General features: G+C 60.2%; 2 protein-coding genes across 2 annotated transcripts; both read left to right on the top strand.

Annotated features, from left to right (window-relative positions):
* Positions 1-265: 265 nt before the first annotated feature.
* TBC1D25 (TBC1 domain family member 25) lies at positions 266-3582 on the top strand. The gene is made up of 4 exons (XM_044682976.1): positions 266-504; positions 763-887; positions 1289-1477; positions 1919-3582. The coding sequence occupies exons 1-4, from the start codon at positions 390-392 to the stop codon at positions 3422-3424; spliced, it is 1935 nt and encodes a 644-aa protein (XP_044538911.1). The 5' UTR covers positions 266-389; the 3' UTR covers positions 3425-3582.
* A 6356-nt stretch (positions 3583-9938) lies between these two features.
* Positions 9939-14560, top strand: SLC38A5 (solute carrier family 38 member 5). Its single transcript, XM_044682485.1, has 16 exons — positions 9939-9965; positions 10332-10400; positions 10493-10562; positions 10655-10770; positions 10864-10937; positions 11019-11111; positions 11203-11281; positions 12130-12212; positions 12330-12388; positions 12480-12596; positions 12855-12934; positions 13056-13156; positions 13316-13431; positions 13620-13764; positions 13842-13945; positions 14157-14560. The coding sequence occupies exons 2-16, from the start codon at positions 10333-10335 to the stop codon at positions 14259-14261; spliced, it is 1410 nt and encodes a 469-aa protein (XP_044538420.1). The 5' UTR covers positions 9939-9965; position 10332; the 3' UTR covers positions 14262-14560.
* Positions 14561-14996: the final 436 nt, after the last annotated feature.

Genomic DNA, 14996 nt, shown 5'->3' on the forward strand with positions numbered 1-14996 from the left:
GCTATTATTGCTCTCTCTCTCTCTGTCTCTCTCTCTCTCTGTCTCTCTGCTGACATTGGCCTCCATTGCTGCTCTGGCTCTTCCTTTGGGATCGATGGTCTCTTCACCCAGATCTCCCTGTTCCATTTTCTCCTGCTGGCCTTCCACTGTAGCTTAAGGGTCCAGCCAGACAGACAATCCCCAGAGGGCCCTTCTGGCCTGGATCCTACTGAGAGAAGGGGCGATCAGAGCCATTCTTTCTTCACCTCAGAACCCCAGGGCTTCTGTGCCTCGCCGGCAGTCTCTGTTCACGTGAGCCAAGCGAGCCCGAGGCAGAACCTGGCCTGAGGTGGTTGTTCTGTCTTCCCAGGAAGAAGCATTTTGGCATCAGCTACCTGGGCCGGGAGAAGATGGCTCCTGAGACCTATATCCCCCTGACGTCAGAGGGGGATCTGAGCTCGGCCTTCGCTAGCGCCTCCCAGCCCTACCTCCAGCTGCGCGTGGACGTCAGACCTTTGGAGGAGAGTACGTAGCGGACTTCCCCTGAGCCCCCTCCCTCCACTGAGTTCCTGCAAACGCTGGCCTGGGCGGCTGCTTGGCCTGGGATCGGGCAGGGGTGGAAGCCCTCCTCAGATCTCCTCTCGTCTGGATCTCCAGAGTAGACCAGGCCCAGTTCCGTCTGCGAGCGCCGTGGGGTCTTTTTAGAGTACCATTTGGGGGCTTTCTGGGAGCTCTGACGGGAGTCGGGGCCGTCCCTGAGGCTAGTGTTCCCGTCTTACCCAGGTCCCCTCTTGGAAGACTGGGATATCATTAGTCCCAAGGACGTCATTGGCACTGACCTGCTGCCAGTGGAGAAGCGCTCTCTGACGGCCGTGGCCCTGCCTTTCACTCAGTCCATCCTCTCACAGGTGTGTAAGCGCCATCTCAGGCTAGGAAGGCCCTGGGGAAGGCCTCCTAGACGGCGCCTCGACTTATTCCCCACTGTGGAACAACTGAAGGAAAAGGGGAGCCCCAGGTTCAAATCATTGGCTTCTCTGGCCTCAGCTTCCTCTTCTGGATGATGGGGATAAGCATATTGATTTGATTTGACCACCTCGCGAGGAGAGTCTTGGTCAACTTCCGAGTCCTGGCGAAATGGCAGTGCTTGGCGTTGCCTCTCTCTTTCTACCCTCGTTTCTTTCCAGTTCTGCCAGCTTCTCTGGTCCCGTGGTGCATTTCTCGCAATGGGGAGGCAAGGGGAGGCACAGCCTGGAGAGCAGGTTGGTCATGGTGAGCTCTGCTCCCCTCTTCCCCCCCGTATGTCTTCCAGGTGGGTCGGACACTCTCCAAGGTCCAGCAGGTACTGAGCTGGTCCTATGGGGAAGACCTCAAGCCCTTTAAACCCCCACTCAGTGATGCCGAGTTTCACACCTACCTGAACCGTGAGGGCCAGCTGTGCCGGCCTGAAGAGCTACGCCTGCGCATTTACCACGGAGGAGTGGAGCCTTCCCTCCGCAAGGCAAGGCACCACTTGCTTGCCTAGCTCCTTGGCCTGGGGCTGGGGTTGGCCACCTCCTAGTGCAATATGGGATGGACTCCAGGTGCCCTTCTTCCGGTCGGAGGACCCAGGCAGAGTTGGCCTTGGCAGTCATGGGGCTGCTTCTCCTTTCTGTCCAGATTGACTCTGCCTTGCCCTTAGGAGGTCTTACCATCTTGACCCCAAATTACTCCCCATTTTGAGCCTGAAGCCTTCTGATCAGGGTTGCTTGATGTTGCCGCTGCAGGAGCTTTGGTGAGGAGCTCGGCCTTGGTCCCTGGCGGGGAGGGCGCGGGGGAGGTTCCGTTAAGCGCCAGGGCCTCTCCCACGTCAGGCTTCAGCGTAACCCTCGGTCTAGACACATGGGCGTGCGTGGGGTCAGAGTCCAGCCGGTGGGTCTGCTCACATTGTCCTTGGCTCCAGGTGGTGTGGAGGTACCTGCTCAATGTGTACCCGGATGGGCTGACGGGCCAGGAGCGGATGGACTATATGAAACGGAAGACACTCGAATACAACCAGCTGAAGAGTGAGTGGCAGCAGCGTGCCAGCGCCGAGGACCTGGAGTTCATCCGCAGCAACGTGCTGAAGGACGTCCTGCGAACGGACCGCGCCCATCCCTACTACGCGGGGCCCGAGGACAACCCCCACCTCCTGGCCCTCCACGACCTGCTCACCACGTACGCCGTCACCCACCCCCAGATCTCCTACTGCCAGGGCATGAGCGACATCGCCTCCCCCATCCTGGCGGTCATGGACAATGAGGGCCACGCCTTCATCTGCTTCTGTGGCATCATGAAGCGCCTGGAGGCCAACTTCCGCCTGGACGGCGAGGCGATGTCTGTCAAGTTCTCCCACCTGAAGCTCCTGCTCCAGTATTCAGACCCCGAATTCTACAGCTACCTCCTCTCCACTGGGGCCGACGACCTCTTCTTCTGCTATCGCTGGCTGTTGCTCGAGCTCAAGCGGGAATTTGCCTTCGAAGACGCTCTGAGGATGCTGGAGGTGACGTGGAGCTCTTTGCCCCCAGACCCACCAGAGAAAGAGGTGGAGCTCGTGGGCTTTCCTGCTCCAGCCAGAGATGGCGAGCAGCCTGTTCGCCAGAGGCACATGCTGCGGCCCACATACTACGGCCTGGACGAAGCCGGAGACAAAGCGCTGCACCCGAGGGGAGACAAGAAGGAGGAGAGCCTCGCTGCGGAGGAGAGCAGGGAGCCAGCCTCTAGGGAGAAGCCCCTAGCCAGGCAGGCCAGCGTCGAGGACCATCGGCCTTACCAGGCTCCGGCCCTACAGGCTGGGGAGGAGGTGCAGTGGGGCATCCCTTCGCAGCTCCTGGGCCAGTTGGCCATGGAAGAGGGAGCCACGAGGGCTGGTGTGCTGGTCCCACTGGCGCTACCCCTTCATATGACCAAGTCCTTTTCAGCGCCGTCCCTGAGACCTTCGATCCCTCCTTCCTCCCCATCAGCAGCCCAGTCCCCGTCGTCCCCAGAGCCCGTCCAGGCAGGGGAGGAGAGCAGCGACAAGGGGGGCTCCCTGGGGAAAAGCCTGTCGTCCCCCTGCTCGGCCACGCTTCTGCCACTGCCCCCCATCCCCCCACCGCCACCAGCCGGGGCTGTCGTGAGCCTCCCGCCACCCCAGGAGTTTGGCCGGGGGAATCCCTTCATGCTTTTTTTGTGTTTGGCCATCCTGCTCGAGCACCGGGACCATATCATGAAGCGCAGTATGGACTACAATGAGCTAGCCATGCACTTCGACCGCCTGGTGCGGAGGCATCACCTCGGGAAGGTCCTCCACCGGGCTAAGACACTGTTCGCCGACTACCTGCAGTCTGAGGTGTGGGACTCCGAGGAAGGCGACGAGGCCGCGGCAGACTCTCCGCCTGCTGCCGCCTCTGCCGGCGCGGCGGCCACCACTACCCCCACCGCCTCCTGACCCCAGGAACCTGCCCTGCTCCCTCCTTCCCTTCCTCTCTCCCCATCCTGTCTGTGCCAGCTGCTGCCAAGAAAGGGGATCCTGGGTGAAACAGACCACTGGCTACCTCCCTCTGCCTCTGCCTTCCCCTCATCTGCCTGCCTGCCTGCCTGCCTGCCTGCCTGCCTGCCTGCCTCCCTGCCTCCCTGCCTCCCTCCCTGCCTCCCTCCCTCCCAAGGAAGACGGCAGATTCAGCTCTGGGTCTGCCAAACCTGGAGCCCAGTTTCCCCCAGGAGTTGCCCTGAGTCGAGAGGCTCTTCCTCCTGTTTCTCTGGGGGACGGCGAGATCTGAATGCAGCCTCCGGCTTGGAGGGGTCAGGGTCCTCCGGCGCCACTCCTGAGCCCCGGGTCTGTTTACATTCTCACCCGCTTCACGGCGAGTGAAGACTTGGGCAGAGAGGCCCCTGGGTGCTGGCTGCTTGACATCCAAGGGGGGCAGAACGGAGGGGGGCCCGGTCAGGAGGAACTTGCAGCCACCCCGTGCTCCGCCTCCAGGGCCTTGTGTCCGCTAGGGAGGCCCGACTCCTCCAGAGGTACCGTTACTGTGGCTGCTCGTCCCGTTTGCCGAGGAGCAGAGCAGAGGGAGGGGAGGCACCCCGAGGCACCCCCTGGAATCAGCTGCTTTATTGTGCGAACAATAAACACCTGCCAACTTCCAAGGCCTGGCTTCCTGTTCCTTTTCCAAACAAAGGTTCAAAGGCCTCCTTCTCCAGGGGCCGCCCGAATGGGGACAAGTTCTCGTTCTCTCCTCGAGTTGGGGGCCAGCGCCTGGTTTTCGTCCATCCCCACTTCTTAGCTCCGTGCTGCAGGGGGTGGCCCAGGTTTGCTGCGCACGGATGCTTAAACAGGTTGCGCGTGTCTTTGATCCCGGAGGCAGACGTTACACTTCCACGGTAGATGGGGTTCTGCGAGTGACACAGGAGGGGAGCCAAATTCCCGTGACGGATACGTCACTTGGCGCTCACACCTCATTGGGAGCCGACGACATTTCAAGCAGAGCTGGGGTGTCGTGTGTGCGTGCGTGCGCGTGCGTGCATGTGTGTGTGTGTGTGTGTGTGTGTGTGGCAGGGGGGAGACGGGGCAGAATACTTGACCGGCAGAGCCAGTAGGGAACGGAGGCCCGTGGGGTTGGCTTCCTTAACCCCCACCACTGCAAGGGGCATCGCGGGCCGGGAGGGCCGTGTGGCCGAGGAGAGGGAGGACGCCGAGGGCCCGGAACTGCTCGGAGTCCTGGTCTTCAGGTGAAGAGCCTGCAGAGCCACGCTGTTCCCAGAGCGCCGCTTCTGTAAAAAGGAAGCGGCCCGAAGTTGGAGGGAGAGTCTCGGCGGCCGCCAATTCTGAGCGCTGTGTCTGCCATGTAGCGGGTGCTTGAGAAATGTTTAGGGAGTAGGCCTGGGTGTAGTTTGAGCCTGTGTGCTGACACGGGGGATGGGCCTAAGAGACCGTCCCAGCTGGCAGTGGGGGACAGGTGTGAGGGGAGACGATGACCACAGATTTCCTGCTGGCTCATCTCACGGGAGGGAGAGAACAAGAACACTCGCACCTGTTCTAGAGAGGCAGAAGAAGGGCTGTCGGCAACTCTGGGATCCACGGGGCTCCTCGTGGAGGCCCAGACCTAACAGCGGGAGGGCCCGGTCAAGGGGTCTGCATGGTTTGCCATCCAGCTCCACGCTGCTCCCCCAGTTCACAAGTCCACCCACAAACAGTTCCCGAGCGGACCTATCTTCCAGCATCTCCTCCAATACTGACCAAAGCTGGGAGGTGGGAGGCGGGAGCTCAGAGCTGGTGCGACTGGCATTTCGCCGATCAATGAGGATCTAGGGCGTCTGGGGGTGTGACTGTAGATAGCTCTGGCTTCTTCTGCCCACCACCTGTTCACAGCCCTTGGCAATTTACAGTTGGGGAAGGGCTCTTCTTCTTACCTGTTTGACTCAGTTTCCCTCTATATTGGAGAACAGAGAAACTTGCCACGAGAATGTTTGGCTGTACTTGGCCAGTTCGGAAGGCTGAGTGGCCAGACCAGTTTGGAGAGAGGAGAGAGGCCGCATCTTTCTTGTTCCAGGCTACGATCTCTTCGTGCAGCCCCTTCTAGACTGGGACAGCTGAAAACAGACATTTCTATTGGTGGATTCAAGTCAGACAGGAACCAGCTCATTTCTCTGGAAAACAAGGCAGGGTGCCCAGGGTGGAAGCAGGCAGAGAGAGGCCCTCGTTAAAGAGTCGAGAAGGCCGGGCTCTGGCCGAGGGACGACAGGAAGAAGACTTTCTCAGAATCCCCTCGCGAAATCAGGCCTAGTTGATTCTGCCTGCCTCACTAGAGTCTGTTCATCCAGCAGATTAATCGTCCCGTGGATGGAGCCGTGCTGATTGGACGAAGTCAGTGCTTTCAGGCCTCCTCCCATTTCTCCCAGTTCAGAGTTGGACCATATTTGGGGAAGGGGAATTGGGCGGGAGAGCTGGGGAGCTCGCTTTGCTCTCTTAATCGGAAGAAGCTGCACAAGGAAGATCCTTCCTTAAGCTGCAGAGTGTCCAGAGGAGGGCAGCCAGGATGGGGAAGGGCCCAGCATCCGTGACAAACGAGGATTTGTTGAGGAAACTGGAGATGGTTATCCTGAATGAGAGAAGACTGTCCTCCTGTACTTGAGGGCTGTCGATGTGGAAGAGGGATTGTTCACTGCGCGCGCGTGTGTGCGTGCATGGGTGGTGGGGGGGGGGGGGTGTTTTTTTTAAACCCTCACCTTCCGTCTTGGATCTTCCAAGGCAGAAGAAGTGACTTGCCCCGGGTCACGCAGCTGGGAAGTGTCTGAGGTCACATTGGAACCCAGGACCTCCCATCTCTGGGCCCGGCTCTCCATCCACTGAGCCACCCGGCTGCCCCACTCACCTCGTTTTGGTTGGCCCCAGAGAGCCACCCCAGGAATGGCAACGGAGAAAAGGTTCCGAGGCCCATTTAGGATCTGTGTCAGGATGAGCCTGATTCCTGATGCAAAGAGCTGAACCCAAGTGGCGAGCACTCACTGTATGGAGAAGTGCCTGGGGAATCCCGAAGGAGGCAGTGGACAACTGCTTAACGGATGTGCTTTAGAGGGAATTCGTGTGTGTGTGTGTGTGTGTGTGTGTGTGTGTGTGTGTGTGTATTGGGTGCCTCAGTCTCTGCCACCCCTCCAATTCGGTGGTTCTCTGAGAGTCTCGGTGGGGCCTAGAGCTGGGCTCATGGAGCCAACTGTCAGAGGCAAGCCCAGAGAAGACCCCTCGGGGAGGGGTGGGGAGCAGGGATCACAGGGCAAACCCCCTGCAGAGGGCCTTGGGCCCCTCCCACGAATACTTCTGAAGACAACACATGTGATTGTATCAGCGGGAAGGGATGGCCCCTCGGGGGCTGAGAACAATTTGGCTTCCTTTTAAGGGAAGGACCTCAGCCCACCCACCGGGATCAAACTCCTTGGGAGGAAGCAGGCCCTCAAGGGGGGAGCCCGGTCCCCATGCCAGTTCCTCTCCTCCCTTTTCCTGACCCCAGTGAGGCCCAGAGCATTTCCCACCCTCACCCCCCTTTCCTGGATTTTCTCTGGTGCCCGATGATGGTGGGGGGAGGGCGGGTTCTTCTATTGACTACTCTTCTTCTCGGAGGAGAAAGGCCTTGACAAAGGCCTAAGAAAGAGGCGCTGACCAAATCTAGAGAGAGGAGAAGCCAGAGCCAAGGGCCATCCAGACTTGCCTCCCGCCTTTCCTGGGTCTGGGCCAATCCCAACAGCTGCCATTTCCCCAACCCTGCCAGAAAGATGGGGAAACTGACACTCGGCGAAGTTTCGGTGGCTCGTCCAAGCCGTGATTCTTGTTGAGCCGCTCGGCTCTGGAGAGCTGACAGGGTGTGTGTCACGGGTGGGCCTCGCACCCAGGCCCAGTTCTTTCTTTACTCCATATGTCGACTCTTGACACGCTCTGGCAGCAAAAGCCCAGGTTAGGGTTAGGGCTCGGGGTTGGACGAAGCCACGGGGAGAAAAGGAAAGCAGCGTACCAGAAGCCGAGAGCGACCGTTCACACTGCACGGCCCAGACAGACAGCGAGAACCAAGTCCCTTTGGCAAGTGCGGCCCACCAGGGAATAGGATGGGTCACGGGAGGCAACGCGGACGCTCGCGAGAGCGGAAAATCGTTTGAAGTGTCTGCGCAAACAGACTCGATGCCCTTCGAATGAGGAGGGAAGCCAGGAATCGGCAGCGGGGCACGGTGCCAACTCTGCAACGAGGTCTCATTTGCAAGCTCGAGAGAGAACGAGCTCAGCTCTATAAGAAGACATACAGGCCCTTTCGTGGTCCAGACGGGCAGGGGAAATGAACAGAAATCCACGCTCCAAGCAAGCGCGAAAGAATGCTCCAAGTGGTACGCTGTTGGCAGAGCCGTCCTGGAACCCTGCCCGGGTGTCACGAAATCACGCGTACATACCCTGTGACCCAGCAGAGGCCTAGGAAGGCTCCGAAGGGATCAGAGAAATAGCCAAATGATGCCTAGAGCTAGGCAAGCACAGTTTAGACTAGCAAAAATCTGAGCAATTCAGGGGCTTCCCATCGATTAGGGCACGGCCGGCTCTATCCTGGCATCTGAGGGGGACGGGATGTCAGCTTACCCAATGGACACTTAGGAGTTCTTGACAGACAAAGCCCAGGAGGCTTATGGGAAGTCCCTAAAGTCTTCCGAGAATGCAGTTCATGCGGTAGTACCAGCAGTAATCTAAATCCTCAGTTTTCCCACCACCCCAACTGATGTTGCCTCTTTTCCCAGAATCCTAAGGCTCATCCCCAGGGCTCCGGTTTCTAGGGCTTCCCCTCAATTTGGCAGCCGATCCCAACTTTTTGAAAAGGCGATTTACTAAGATAGCATAGCAGCATCAGTTGGTACGCATCATCTCCCCACCCCCAAAGACTTGGCTACACTTGCTCCAAAATATCTACCCTCCCCCCCCATGAGACACACACACGCGCACACACACGCACACGCACACGCGCACACACACACACACACACAGCCTATGGGAAGGGCTGTCTTTGGAAACCGGAGTCGGGTACAGGAGCATGTAAAGAACACGTGTGGCCGAATGGTTAACTCCTCCTCTAGTTCTTTCTTCCCCGATTCTTTTCCCTGAGCCCGGCCTTGTAGACGTCTCCGAGTCGTTCTCTTCTTCCCCATTTGGTCGGGTCCGAGCGTCCCGTCCGCCACCCGAAGAGCTCATCACGGCGGGCCCTTCCTTCCAGCCTGGGCTCTGCCACACTTGTGGAGGGAAGGGCTGGGCAGGGCCTGCTGGGGCTGCGTCCCGGGGACGGCTCGGGCTGGGGCCCCGGGAGCTTCCCCACCGGTGCCCATCCGGACTCTGTCTCTTTCGGCTACCCTTTTTCTCCTCCCGTGGAATCGGCTCCCCTTCTGCCTTCGCCGCTTCATTCTTGCCAGCTGCCCTTCCCTTTCCCTGAATCCCCCTGCTACAGTAGATGCTTTCTGGGCCTTTTCGGGAGAAAGCATGCGTAGGATGTGATGTGCAAGACAACTGGGGGGCCCCGCTGGGCGCACACCTCCGAGAACTGCCTCAGACTCCCTTGTTTTCATTGTTAAGGCGGGTAGGTAGGGGGCCGGAAGGACTCCCCCGGCCCTTAACCTGCCGCCGCCGGAGTCTTTCGGACCCTTCGAGATACCGCCTTCTCCCGCTGACTGCTCCCCTTCCCCCAGGTCGACAGCCTAGAGCTGGGCCTCGCCCTGTCACTTCTCTACTCAAGAAGCTCCAATTGGCTGATCCCCTGCACCAGGCCCGGGGCCTGGCAGGGAGCATCTGGTTAGGGTTGGGGAGTGGCTGGGGGAGGCAGGTGGGCTTCTTGCTTTTCATTCACGTCCAACTCTTTGGGACTCCATCGTTTGGGATTTTCTTGGCAGAGATACTGGAGTGGTTTGACTTGCCCAGGGTCACGCAGCTAGGAAGGGTCTGAGGTCAGGTTTGAACCCAAGTCCCCCTTACTCTAGAACTCCATTCCCTGCATGCCGAGGCTGCCCCAACTAGAAAGCAGGTAATGTGAGGCGGTGGGGCACCCCCTTCTGGGGAGACTGTCTCGAAGGAAGCACCCTGGAGCAGCCGGAATAGCTTGGGGAGCCGAGTAGTTATGGAAGACCCCCAAGGCTGGAACTGGGGGTCCCATGAGCCCACACGGAGAGAAAGAGAGCCCCAGACCTCCATGGAGGTAACCCCCGGGGCTACAGAAGCTGCCCAGGGTGGAGGGATTGGGGGTGCCCAGGAAAGAGCCCAGAAGAGGATAGAGGGGAAGAAGGCTGCCCCACCAGGAAGGAGGGAAACAGAAAGCACTGCCGGCCCCTGAGAGAAAATGCGGGCTCCAGGCTGGCCCCCATTGGGCCGGAGGCGGGGCCAGGGTTCCTGGCGGGAAGGGGGGGGAGGAGGAAGGAGAGGCTGAGCCACTGAACCCCTCCAGCTGGAAGCAGCCAGATGTCTATGCAGCCGATCTGTCAGGGTGAGCGATCCTGGAGAGCCTGGACTTTCCCCCCCAGATCCTTGGCACGCCCCCCCCCCCCAGCACCTCTGCCTCTTCCTCAAGGTCGGGCGCTGAGCACATAGGAGGGAAATGAAAGTGGCCCCAAGCTAGAGAAGCTGCCACCCTCCCAGCAGTCACAGGGGCCACGTTCTGGCTCTGGCTCTCTCTTCCCTCAGCCTCTGGGTCCCTCCGGCCTTTCTCTTGTGCTCAGAGACCCGCGGGGTAAAGGCAGGAGGGAGAACCTGGGCAGAGCATGTGCCCTGAGAGCTGGGGGGGGGGGGGGCGGCCCCACAAAGTGCCGGGCTCCTTGCTGTCTTGCTCAAGCCCTAGCCATCTCTCTTCCAGGATGGAGCTCATGATGGAGGAGCCTAGGATGAATGGCCTGGTCCCCAGGGGGCTCCCGGAGCCCGAGCAGTAAGTAATGGGCTGGAGGCGGGGAGGGAGAGAGCCCGAGAAGTCACAGCACACTGGGCCTGAGCTGGGGCCCCTAAATCTCCACCTTGCAGATCCCAGGCTGAGCTGGATGGCTTCCTGCCCCAGCCACCCGCAGGGAAGAAGGCCGCCCCGTTCTCCGATGTGAGTAGTGCCCCGTGGCTTCTCCTTTCTCCCTGGCCTGGCCTTAGCTTCACCCCACCCATCTCCGCGTCTCTTCCTGTCCCATCTTGCAGTTTGAGGGGAAGACGTCTCTGGGCATGTCGGTGTTCAACCTCAGCAATGCCATCATGGGTAGCGGAATCCTAGGGCTGGCCTATGCCATGGCCAACACTGGCATCCTGCTTTTTTTGTGAGTCGGGCGTGGGGGGGGAGGGGGAGGCTCTGGGGGCCACGTGTGAAGGGCCTCCCCACTGAGCCCAGCTCCATGTTCTGCCTCCCCCAGAGCCCTTCTGTTGTGCATGGCCCTTCTCTCGGCCTACTCCATCCACCTCCTGCTCACGTGTGCCGGCTTTATCGGTGAGTCCCTCCCTCCCCCAAACCTTCCCTTGTCCCGTCCCGTCCGTTGCCCGGGCTCTGCCAACGTGGCCTCCTCTCCAGGGATCCGGGCATACGAGGAGCTAGGCCACCGGGCCTTTGGGACATCTGGAAAAGTAGCTGCAGCTGGAGTCATCTGCCTGCATAACATTGGGGGTGAGGCTGCCTGAAGGCCATGCCAGGGGGAAGGGCCTGGGTTGGGGGAGCTCGGGTGCCACGAGGCTTCATCCACCCTCCCTCCTCTCAGCCATGTCCAGTTATCTCTACATCATCAAGTCTGAGCTGCCCCTGGTCATTGGGACTTTGCTAGACTCCGAGGTCACCGAGTCCAGGTGAGTGGGCTCGGTCTTCGGGCGGAGACGCCCTGGCCTCACCCCCGTCTCCGGGGTTGGCAACGTCCACTGCCATCCGCGTCTCTCTGTCCAGCGCTTTGTTCTGGTCTCCATCTGACCGGCAAGCTGGGAGTTTCTGACAGCCCAGCTGGGAACGGCCAGCTGTCTTGCTCTCTCTGTCCAGCTGTGACCGTCTGGCTGTAAGCGAACAGCTGTTTGGCCCGCCTGGCTGCCCAGCTGTCCCAATTAGACTGGCTGTCTGGCTTTGCCTCTCCAGGCCGGAGTGCCTGGCTAACTGTCTACTGGGAAGTGGTCCCTTGCTCCAATCTCGCTGTCCAGTTGGCTGACTGTGGGCTCTGGGGCGGGGGGAGTAGGGAAGGCGCACTGAGGATTTGGGATGTGCCCCAGAGACCGAGCCGTGTCTGATTAAGGATTCCTTTCTGGAATACCCCTCCAAGCAGATGCTGGCTCGTTCACCACCTCCCCGAGGCAGGCAGTCTTTCCCGCTGCGAGACAGCTCTTAGTGTTTCTGTGTCTGGCCACGGGTAGCCGGGCGGTCATTGATCAGAACCAAGTGGCTATCTGTCTCGGTCGTTCGATTGGCTGGGCAGAAGTGTTCCGCAGCAGGCCATCTTGGCCTCCCCGCTCGCCTCTGAGGGGGGTTTTTTGCCCAGGAGCGCGAGTCTCACTGTATCTGTCCGCCCGACCCTGGCTACGTGTCTTGATTTGGGTTGGTTTGGGGGTGCGGGGGGCGGCCCGAGTCAGGCCATCTGCCTGGGAGCCTCAGGATCCCTCAAGCTCACGGCCTGTCTCTGGCCCACCCGCCCCATCACCCTTTGCAGCTCCTGGTTCCTGAACGGTAACATTCTCATCATCATCGTGAGCATTGGCATTATTCTGCCCCTGGCCCTCATGAGACACCTGGGTGAGGCAGGGCAGAGGCGCCCATCTCTCTGGGGGGGAGGAGGGAGGAGGGGTCGGATCAGCGGGTTCCCAAATCTAACCCTTTGCCCATGTATGTTCCCACCCCTACCCTGTACAGGGTACCTGGGCTACACCAGTGGCCTCTCCCTCACCTTCATGGTCTTCTTCCTTGCCTCTGTGAGTTTGAGGGCCTTTGACTTTGGGGAGGGGGAGAAAGCCTTGGCCTAGAAACCCCACCCCGTCTCCTTCTGCTCCTCCCCCCTTGCAGGTGATCTATAAGAAATTCTCCATCCAATGCCCCCTGACCAGCGGGAACTGGACCACGGAGCCTCACAGGGGCCTCAATGATAGCTGTGAAGTCCGGCTCATCACCATCAACTCCCAGGCAAGGCTGCTTCCGGGCTCCCCTCTCCCCGCCGCTAGAAGATCATCCCCAGCCCCATTTTAGGGAGGCCCAAACTGGGGTCTAAAGGGAGGCTGGGGAATGTGCTGCTTGGCATCAGCCCGGGAGAAACCCATCAGTTCCCAGAAGACCAGTCACCCCCAGTAAGGGCTTAGCAGAAAGGAGTCAGAATGGGGGCAGGAGGACCCGCTGCGGGCCAAGGGACAGAAGGGACGACACGGCCCCCCAATTCCCCCCCAGACAGCTTACACCATCCCCATCCTGGCCTTTGCCTTCGTCTGCCACCCAGAAGTCCTGCCCATTTACACGGAGCTGCGCAGGTACGGAGGGAGGCAGGGAAGCCGAGCCACTGGGGGGACTTGCGGGAAGCCCGGGGCCAGGGTTGGGGATGGCAGGGGTACAGTGGGGCGAGCACCCTGACCTTTCTCCGTTGGCGCCCAGACCATCCCAGCACCGGATGCAGACCGTGGCCAACATGTCCATCGGGGCGATGTTTCTTATGTATGGACTGACAGCAACATTTGGTTACCTCACCTTCTTTGGTGAGAGAAGGCTGGAGGCTGAGGGCCCGGGCCCAGGGCCAGGTCGGGGGTGGGAGGGAAGTGAGAGGGGTGGTGGGAGGCACAAGGGTGGTGGCTGGCTGGTCAACATCCGTGTGTGGGTGTGCACACATGTGTGCGTGTGCGTGGTCACCTTCTCAGGTCACGTGGAGGCAGAGATGCTCCACATGTACAGCCAGACAGACCTGCTGATCCTCTGTGTAAGGCTGGCCGTGCTCATGGCGGTCACACTCACAGTCCCTGTCGTCCTTTTTCCGGTGGGTGGGTGTGTATGCGGGTGGCCGGGCTGGCGTGGAGGGAGGAAGGAGGGCTTAGGGATGCTGAGGGCATTCCCAGGCCCAGAGGGGCCTGGCCCTGCCCTGCCTTGTGCTTTGGCTCAGCCCGGGGAGAAGTGGGAAAGGGACTGTGACTCCCCACGACCCCAGCATTGTCTTCCTGCTCCCAGATCCGCCGAGCTATCCAGAGACTCCTGTTCCCCTCCAAAGCCTTCAGCTGGCCCCGGCATGGCACCATTGCCCTCGGGCTCCTCACCTTTGTCAACATCCTTGTCATCTTTGTGCCTAACATCCGGGATATCTTTGGAGTCATCGGTCAGTCTCCTCTTTTTCCCTGCTCCTCCAAACTGCTGCCCTCGGGGCCACCATGACCCTCTTCTCCTTCCTCCCAGGAGCCACGTCAGCCCCCAGCCTCATCTTCATCCTTCCCAGCATTTTCTACATCCGAATCATCCCAAGAGACCGCGAGTCCTTGATTTCTCGACCCAAGATCCAGGTATGGGAGAGGAAATGCCCATCAAAGAGCAGGAAGAAGAGCTGCTGGGGCGGGGTAGGAGGGGGGCAGGAGGAGGGAGGGAGCCCAGGCCCAAGGGAAGGATGGGGAAGGCCTGGTTTGGGAGACACCACAAAGTGTCAGGGCTGAGCCAGGCGGACTCAAGGGCCTCGCCTACTGCCCTGGGATTTAGATCTCCTTCCTGGTCCCACAGGCAGCCGCCTTCGCAGCTCTGGGCATTGTGATTATGGCCATGAGCCTGGGCTTCATCTTCACGGATTGGGCAGTCACAGGCCAGAGCAAGGGGGCAGGCCACTGACCCAGAAGCCCAGCTGGAACCTCCCTCCCTCGCCCTCCATCTGGCATTGGGCATGCATGGGGAGATGTTTGTGTGTCTGGGCTGGGGGGATGGAGGAGGGAGAAGGACAGGAGAGAGGAGAGGAGGATTCCTGGGGCTGAGAACAATCAGCCTGCCTTCCAGAGGAAGGGCCAGGCTGGGCTGGGCTCCCTCCCTGTGGGGATCAAAGTCCCCAGGAGGAACCGCAGGCCTGGTGTCTCTGGATCCCTTCCCCTGACAAGCTGGTTTCGTGCTTGAGAAAATGTAAAGAATAAAGAGAATCTGGGAACCTTGGTCTGTGTGCTTGTATCTGAGTTCTCAGCCCCAGAGGCCTGAGGCAGGAGGTTGAGACACATGGGAAAGGGAGGGAAGAGGCCAGGGCATCTTCAAGGAGGGGAGCCTGCCCTCTGGAACAGCTGCTCTGGGCCTGAGGAGGTCTGTGCCCCTGTGGCTGCTCCTGCCCCTGCCCTCTGACTTCTGGCCCCTCAAACCCTGGAGTTCTCCTGACTTCCCCACCCCCCAACCTTCTCTTCTCCAAGAGGACACAGACTCGAGGCTCCTGACCCTCTAGCTAGCTAGCCAGTGGCCGTCTTCAAACACAGGCCTCCTCCGTGCTCTTCGGAACGACGTGGCCCCAAAGCACGGCGTCTGGCTCGGCGGCCACGGCCCTCCACCTCCCACAAACATGCATGCACAGCATCTCCCCCCCACCCCCCC

This window comes from Gracilinanus agilis, chromosome X, assembly GCF_016433145.1.
Source record: "Gracilinanus agilis isolate LMUSP501 chromosome X, AgileGrace, whole genome shotgun sequence".
In the NCBI taxonomy this organism is placed as follows: Eukaryota; Metazoa; Chordata; class Mammalia; order Didelphimorphia; family Didelphidae; genus Gracilinanus; species Gracilinanus agilis.